The 8,995-nt window shown below is 28.8% G+C and overlaps 1 protein-coding gene across 5 annotated transcripts; it reads left to right on the top strand.

Annotated features, from left to right (window-relative positions):
- Nucleotides 1–3,906: 3,906 nt before the first annotated feature.
- On the top strand, nt 3,907–8,995 carry LOC118448542 (leukocyte tyrosine kinase receptor-like). 5 transcript variants are annotated; one of them, XM_085662118.1, is made up of 9 exons: nt 3,907–4,473; nt 5,026–5,168; nt 5,684–5,812; nt 5,919–5,955; nt 7,158–7,193; nt 7,286–7,383; nt 7,476–7,601; nt 7,812–7,991; nt 8,591–8,995. In XM_085662118.1, the coding sequence occupies exons 7-9, from the start codon at nt 7,509–7,511 to the stop codon at nt 8,849–8,851; spliced, it is 534 nt and encodes a 177-aa protein (XP_085518244.1). In that variant the 5' UTR covers nt 3,907–4,473; nt 5,026–5,168; nt 5,684–5,812; nt 5,919–5,955; nt 7,158–7,193; nt 7,286–7,383; nt 7,476–7,508; the 3' UTR covers nt 8,852–8,995. The 5 variants fall into 5 exon arrangements, with proteins under 5 accessions (XP_085518244.1, XP_085518242.1, XP_085518246.1 ...); XM_085662116.1 differs by having other exon boundaries at nt 3,907–4,868; XM_085662120.1 differs by lacking the exon at nt 8,591–8,995 and adding an exon at nt 8,084–8,292 and having other exon boundaries at nt 3,907–4,868.

The following is an 8,995-nucleotide window of genomic DNA, read 5'->3' as shown; positions in this document are numbered from 1 at the left end:
TATACTTAACACTAATGAGACACGATGACAAACACGAATTGTTCCTTTTGTTTTCGTCTGTTTTCATTTCTCCTCGTCTTTCTATCTTTCAATTATATCAACAGTTCGTAATGCTCGCATTTATTATTATTCCGATTTTTGTTATATCGATTTTATTATTTTTACAATTTAGGATTTAATTTTATTGATCTTATAAAATTATAATTTGTATGAAATACTAAATCGATATAAAGAAAAAGTGAGATTTCATTAATAATTAGTCATTTTTACCGTCTTGTCTGAAACAGATAAATGTAACAAAAATTTATCTTTTTCTAAGCGATTCCAAAGAAGAAGTCGTCGTCGGCCCATATGCGGACTCACTTTATTTTGGGAACTTGGAAAAACCCAATAACCAACGAAAAGGTTATAGCTAATATCTATTATTCAAACGCGTACTAAATTTTCCGAAAATAAAGGAATGTTCAGATAAAACATTTTATATTTTTCATCTATTCGTAAATAAGATCATCAATCAATAAAAATAAATAGTCGTGAATAAGATATTCTTATGATCATCAATTCTGGTTTTCTGAATTGTAACACGCAACTATTGATTTTAATATTATAATATAGAATGTTTATAATGTATATAATATTTTTAATTAACAATAGCTTTTATACTACATAACTTTTATTTGGAACCAGTAAATGAATTTTTTGACATTAGAATGATAGAAAACATTATTCTGCGGTCGTTTAAATCACTTTGCATCAAGGCATTACTGTCAAAATGACAGAATATCTTTCCACATTTTATCTTGTCAAAAAGATAACATTACCACCAAGGAAGAATATAAATATAAGAGAGTGAAAAGTACGTTCACAGAGCCTATTAACGTTATCTGTCTGATTCTATTATCGAGATATTTAATTTTAAATGTCTGTCTGACGTAAGCCGTAATTTCCTGATTCGCATTCAAATCGAGAGATGCTATAAGTCGAGAAATACTATAGGAGAAATTTAAGATATACAATTAAATGAGTTTCGCAGAAACGCGTCGATTTAGAACTAGATTGGAAATATCGATATTAGAAATTCCGAGGTTTTCATTTTTAAATGTACCGCCAGATATTTGCAGAAATTTACTAATCGTTATAATTCTGATTCACTGAGAATCATTGTCTTCAAGTCCAATATCCATATTACGTAAATACGTAAGATTAAGCTTTTGAAACCAGAATTTCATTGGAATCACGTAAAGCATTAGAACTTTTGTCCACTTTTTATGTCATTTTTTTTTCATCGAACATCTCGAGCACATCGAATGCAAGAAACAGAAATTGCCGATAAAATCGATAAATTATTGTGATCATTGGCCAAATCAGTGAAAGATCTTATGTTCGAAAAGCTCTTGGGCATTATATTTAAATTTTTCAATTAGAACAATGATTATATCACTTACATGATTAGTAAATGGTAGAATAGTTCGGATTTCCGGAGTCAACGATCGATCAAAATACCATGGACCTTCCTTCAATAGATATATTTTCCTCACTGCCGAGACTTCTCAAGTTTTCATGGAAAAGAGTTGCGCCAAGAAGCAAAATACTCGCCACTCTTTCATATAGTTTATTTTTAAAATTCAAATTGGAAAGCTGGTGTTGGCTCTCCTTTAGAAAGAGGAGCCAACATGAAATAATTCATAGTATTTCTTAACACATTTTGCGCCGCATCTATAGGACTTGCTTAACCATCGACGATAATTTTTATTTTTTGATTTATAATTGCATTTTAGAAAAATTGTTATAACTGAAAAAGTACTCAATATTTTGGTTTGAAATTTTAGCAAATTGAAAAACATATTTTTACGTAATCGATGGTTAAATGGCAATATGAAAAGGACGTACTTTTACGTGACCAGTGCAAAATGTGTTAACGTATAAATTCAATAATATATTTAAATAGAACAATCTTCATATGAAGACGTCATAAGAACATATGTCAAGATCAAGGTCAAAGTCATCGGAGGTGTCTTTCTTCATCTTTACTCAATTTTCAAATCTACTGTGACAGCACAATATTAATAGGTTCATATACTTCACTAGTTTAAGACCGAATGATCACTATCAATTGCCACTAACTATGTGCAATTGATTGATGATGCATTTTAAATATATTTTTTTAAAGGACAAAACATATTTTAGAAGAATGTTCCGCCTTCTGTGCTTACTTTTTTCAACTATCGTTACAGCCCTCACAACAGATAAAAAAGGAAAATCCGCCCTTGATAAAAATAATCGAGAAAGGTTCTTTATAAACAAATATTTATAACAATTCGTCATTGCATACGCAAGCCGGCAGAAACTCAAAATTGCTGACTATAAATATTTTATCTGGCCAACGCTTTCGGTAAATGAATATTATTTAGTTTCTTAAAAATGTACGTTTTTAGATAGTACTAACGAACTTATTATAAAACATGTGATTCTCCGACGTTGATCAGTTATTAAAAATTACTCCATAAACGAAAGTCATTTACTTCCGGCATGATTTTTGATAGATAAAAGACTTTGAAAAAATATGAAAATATTCATATCTTCAAAACTTCTAAATTCAGATAAGATTTAAGCAACAATTTGTTTAAATATATTATTAATATAAGATATTAATATAAGACGTAATCACACTTTTCAAATTTGCTCATACATTAAAAACATTGTTTTACAAATTGAGGTACAAGATTTTGATTAATGAAAAATTAAAAAATAATAACGAAAGATTAAATAAATTTGACGAGCGAATTCAGCGACTCGAATTTGCCAGTATAGTAACAACCGTCGAACAGAATATATTTCGAGGAGATAATTATAATAAGTTGTCCCGGACCTCTTGAAGACTATATCCGGCAAAGTAAAACGTGCAACTTATGCTCTATCTCACTCCTATCTCTCTGCCTCTCTCATGCCGTTCTTTTTTTCATTTCGTTTCCATTTAACCTTTTTTCGTTTTAATTTATTCCTGTTTCATCTTCTTATCAACTTATACTCGCTATTCTAGAGGCCTAGATTTATAAGAGCGCAATCGAAATTCTGAGGAAAAATAAACGACAAAGATTAAAGAAAAATAGATAAAGAAAAACAAAATACGAATTGAAAAAGGATTGAACTTATAATGCATGTTACGACACTTTCAATTATGAAGACTTCATTTCGATTTTCAATGTTTCGATTTTTCACTAATGAGCGAACGAACGGCATTATCGATTGTATAAATATAATATATCTGTATAAGTACACCTTTGTTATAAATATACTTATATAGACATTTAAGATATCTCGTTCTTTTTAGTTAACTCACTACTAGGCTCATACTATAAAAATTTCATTTCCAAAAATTGTTTTATAAAATAAGTAATGAACATGTAACGGTATAAGATTCGATATATTGCAATGATCACAGAAAGAGTCCATTGTTGCTATTATTAACTACGAAAGTGATACTCATAGACTCGTGAAGTCATAATTTATCGAAATTTTCAAGACTTGAAACTTGGAAATCGATATTTCCTTATTGTAACTATACTAATGCCGTCATTCTTGGAGATAGAAGATAATCGATTAATTATTAACAATCTATTAGAAAATTAACAGAACGATTCTGGCATATGTGACATTTTAATTATCTCAAATCCTTTTAATGACAAATAGCAGAACTATAATTCGAATGTACGAATTTAAGCGAGTTATTACTTATCAAAAACGCAGAATATTTGCCTTCTCAGTAAGAGCTCAAAAGAGTATTCCAGTTCACTCCGGAAATTGATTAATTCGAGTCATCGAAGTTAGAACTGATAGTATGGTGCTCACTCACCGAATCATGCGATTGTATCATCTGCGAGACATACGCGCTTGAAGCATCAAGGAAGTATTAATACTAGTTAAACTCTTATTTTTGTGACATTTGTTTTATTCCATTAACGTGTAAAGGTGATTAATTAAGAAAGCTTAATCAAATATTAAGAAGATTTATTGTAGAGCAAAACTGTTGAGTCAACCGAGTACATTCCGTTCGTTAGTTCGTTAGTAAACATCACCGAGACCAGTGATCAAAAAATCAGATATAAATACGCAATAGACGGATAATAAGATTAGTATGATACGAATTAATATTTACATTTCATGTATTTTTTGCAATTATTATCATCATTAATTTTGCAATTAATATGGTAGGGAAATAGTTAGTGAAGTGAGTTCACATATTTCACATAAACGTTTCTTTTCCTGTGTTTAGTGACGCGTTGTATATTTTTGATTTATATTCTAATAATTATTGTATCGTTTTCTATTAAATCTTATATTAATTTTAAATGATATTAATTAACAGAATTAATAAAGCTGAACAAATTTACAATTATTACACGATTATTGTAATATTTATATTATTTACGCAACAACTGACAAGGATGCAGTAGCAATTTATGCTACAATCAGGTAACAATTGGTGATACAATCACTGTAAGTGTTCTTAACGCTTTGAAAATACTTGTCTCAAGGTTAATGCTATTATCTATTGAAGTAAAATAGCAATACAAAGCACTTTTCAAATATGTTCAATTGCTGATAATAGATAAAATCAGTATAGTCATTCCTGAATTGTTGTTATATGTTGATTCAAGGGTTAAACAAATCTTCGACAATTACGATTCAAATTTTAACAGAATAAAGATCATTATTATAGGCAACAATTGCTTCCCGTTGGAGCAATTTCAATTTATAAACAAATCGCTAACAGTACTTTACTAGGTGTAAATTAAAATTTTTCGAGTTGGATAATAACATGTCTACAAAAATGTTATATAAAGAAATATAAAAGATATATAAAAATAGTATGTACAAATAAATATTATCACATTAAATTGAAATATTCTTACCAAAAAATAAATGTACAATTACATTGATTTCACAAGATTCATTTCTAACGCGCTTAGAGATCAAATATCCATTTTTTCGTATTTTCTCAATCATTCATATCGTTATTTGTAGTGTTATCAACCGAATAGGTCCAAGTGTAAAACATAAAGGAAAATAATAAAACTGACGTCCAGTTGATTGAAATATCATCGAATTCTTCTCAAGAAGATTTTATCTATTTAGAAGTGGACTACATGATATAGTGAATACTATAGGTAAGAAACTTTGCTATATATGGTTAATTAGATAATACAAGTTTCTTTACTCACGTAATCATATTTTCTTTTTTAATAATTTAATTAAAATGGGTACATATGGTGAGCGAAGTGTTATCGATACGGGAAGTAAATACATTGGATGCATTTGTACGGAGTGTCATTGAATTAGAAAAGAGTGATCATTGCATGTTTAGACAGCCTGAAATTGACGGATGTTCTAAAATAAACATTTATTAAGGATTCATTCGATTCTTATTACATCATTTCTTCATAACGTTCAGTCGATAAAGTAATTTTTTCTAGCAATAAATTATTTATTATTTATAACGATTAAACGATGTAATAGAAATGTTTTTCCAAATAAGAAGAATAATATGGCATAGTATAATTATAATCGTAATCGTAATCATTTAATATGCACTCTTTCGTATAAAATAATTAGGAAAATAGAGATAAGATGTTTTCAAATACGCAAAATTGTAAAAAACTATTAACCAATTTTTAAAATTTAGATATGACAGAAGAATATTCTATTCAAATTCGAGAAAAAATTTTATTGCATGAATTATATAGGACATTGAAATTGTACGATAGTGAAGAAATGAAGGCAGAAATCGGTAGTAATAACTTATATCTTCACTGTAAGTAAACGTTTTATTATGCGTGAAACACGAACACGTTTGTATTTACACGAAATTCCCATATAACTAAGAATTTGAATTATTAAATTCTTGTTTCGCGCTTAAGGCAGAAATAACCAAAAGAATGAAGAGGATGTCAAAGTGTAAGTATATGAATATGTGAAGGATGTCAAAGAGTAAGTATAAGAATGCGCACGATTATCCTTAAGAATTAAAGGGAAAATCTAATAATGTAGATGAATGAAAGGAATTTGGGAAAAATCTGATATTTGAATCTTGATGAAAAAGGTGGTTCACCTTTTCATAAAAAATTTTAGAATATAAGGATTTAGCTTTATTCAAGAAAAAACATATCGTATCGTTTAGAAAATGTTTTCGGATAAACGAAAATATTATATAAGGGAGCGTGGAATTGCATTGCAGATCAAATGTGACGAAATGAAACGCAAAGGAAATCTTACGTTAAAATTAACATTAATTCACAGCTAAAAAACAATGATGAACAGCAACTGTTGCACATCGCTGTCGGTCGTGGTGGATTAGGATTATGTGTAAGACAATCCAAGGATGATAGTAAACAATATGGGAAAGGTGCTACCCTCCCATCCTGAAAGATCAATTAATTCTGACTTATCGATTACCAGACATATAAATATTGCAATTGATAAAAAGAAAAATAAATTGATGAAATCTTAATTCCAACAAATCCTAATGTTCGGGATGACGCATATTTTATGTCCTAAAAAGTAGACTAAAAACATTTGATTTTTGGAAGAACTGGTAATACTGGCTGTAGATCGAAAAAAGAAGTTACGATAATGACTGATTTGGTGGCAATTGTAGTGATTGTTTAGCAGGAGGTGAAAGTGAATGTTATATGAGTAAAGATAACTCTTTCCTTTTACTAACAAATTCTTTTTAAAATTCTCAAGCTAAAAAAATAAATATAAATTTTAATAGAATTTAATTCAAATGATTTTGGATTCTAATAAAATTTGATATTTTTTATTTGATATTTTCGTCTAATAATTTATGTATTCGACAAATTTTAATTCTCATTTGGATTAACGAGTTGGAAGGAATTTCTTGCAAATTTAGATCATTTCGAAATAGATAACCTATTGTATTCTTAATATTATACAAAAAATAATACTGGTTAAACGTTTCTGTAAAGGTTACAGTGGATATTCTTATGTTGTTTTTATTCTACTACACGTTCACTTTCAGTTTATGAATCCTAAATCTGGTGAAGTTTACATAATAGTTACCACAAGAGGTTGTGGTTGCAATTTTCGTTGTGTTGTTCCTGATTTATATCTAACAACAAAGTTCTTGTGTCTACCAGCTTGGATCCTCAGCAGTGATTCCAGATCGTGTATCAGTAAGTGATACATTACTAATATTTAATTATCATTATTATGTAATCATTATTATTAAAAATAAATATTTTCTAACGGGAACTTAATATTATAGTCCCTGATAATTCAAAGGTTACCAAGCATTTATAATTTTGTTAATAATCGCTAGTACGATTTTATTACTGACTTTCACCGGATTTTGTCTGCTGCTTTGTAAGTAATTAAAATTCTCTTTCAAAGATGAAAATCGATATGTTATAATATCTAATCTTCATAAATTTTATTCCGTAAATAATCGCTGTCAGAACCGAAAAAATCTTTTATAATATCGGCAAGTGATGTTTGGAAATTGTATGAAGTTCACAGTCTTGGAAGCTATCTCAAACACGATGATGATCAAGTTTAATCCGAATTACGGATTCATTAGAAACGTATATAGTTTTATAGGTTTACCTCAGATTCTACGTGAATATATATATCTCTTTGGTGAAGTTAATATTTCATTTCTTTGGATAAAAGAATCATTCAATAATTAAATAAATTTATAATGCAAATAGACTACCTGAACAAAATGCTTTTGGTGAAGTCTTTCAAAACATAGCAACGAGCACTCAGTAGCTATTAAAATTCTACTCTCGTAGATAACATCCCAAGCTAAAGATGATTTCATGATGGAAGGCTTTATCATGAGTAAAATCAGACATCCCAACATATTACATTTTATTGGAGTCTTTTTCGACAGACACCCAGGATATATCGTATTAGAATTATTAGCTGGTGATGATTTGAAAAATTTCCTTCGTGAAGAAAGACGAAGACCGGTGAGTTAATCTATAATTTATGTGTCCATTTAATAAAAAGAAAAAAGGGAAAAATCAATTTATTTATTAACTTCATGAATTATTATCATCAGGATCGTTCTACTACGTTAACTATGTATGATTTGATTATCTATGGCTACAATGTTGCGAATGATTGTAAATACGTGGAAGTGACACGTTTCATATATCGTGATATAGCCGCATGAAATTTTTATATTCACCTACAAAGAATCTGATCGTATAGGAAACATCGCGCACTTTGATATAGTTAGAGATATCTATAAAAAAGATTATTACATGAAAGACGGTATAAATATGTTATCTATCAAATTGACGTCATGAGAAATTTTTCTAGATGATATATTTATTACGAAATATGACATCTGGTGAATTTCAATGACAATGTTTTTCAAGAAAATGATTTCAAACATTTATTATGTATTACTATTATTATTAACATTTTGATCCATAAAAAATCAAGTAACTTATAAATAAAATTTTATATCAGACTGATTTTATATCAAGATTAATTTTACAGCGTCATTTTAATAGATGATCTCTCTAATTTAAATAATGTTTATATTGTCTACATTTTACAGATACAAATAATAAATGATGTAATGATTTTGATTTGTAAGACTTTCTGTTTCCTTCTCTGGGAAATTATGTCTTTTGGATACATGCCATATATTAATCGTGCCAATCGTGAGGTAATGTCAATGCTAACGGCTGGTGGGGGAAAACGCTGGTTTGGAAAAGCCACCCGTTGGCCAGATTCAATTTACAGAATAATGACGCATTGTTGGCATCAATACCCGGAAGATCGGTTTACTACTATCATTGAATCAATCAAGAATTGATTATTGTTTATAGATAGAGTATATTTTTAAGAAATTGAATTATTCAAATGACTTATTAAAAATGTATTATAAGGGCGAATTTTTTGTATGATTTAAAGAGTCTTTTGTTTATTAGGACCTCGACATAATAAACCACACATTTTA

Source organism: Vespa mandarinia, chromosome 17 (genome assembly GCF_050613455.1).
Source record: "Vespa mandarinia isolate Hongniang chromosome 17, ASM5061345v1, whole genome shotgun sequence".
Taxonomy (NCBI): Eukaryota; Metazoa; Arthropoda; class Insecta; order Hymenoptera; family Vespidae; genus Vespa; species Vespa mandarinia.
Note: the sequence above shows the minus strand (reverse complement) of the source record. Positions and strands in the feature narration are given on the sequence as shown.

Coding starts and splice junctions, on each gene's coding strand:
- LOC118448542 (XM_085662118.1), top strand. CDS start 7,509: ATGTTTGGAAATTGTATGAAGTTCACAGTCTTGGAAGCTATCTCAAAC. Junction 7,602..7,811: donor ATTACGGATTCATTAGAAAC/GTATATAGTTTT, acceptor CTACTCTCGTAG/ATAACATCCCAAGCTAAAGA. Junction 7,992..8,590: donor GTGAAGAAAGACGAAGACCG/GTGAGTTAATCT, acceptor TACATTTTACAG/ATACAAATAATAAATGATGT.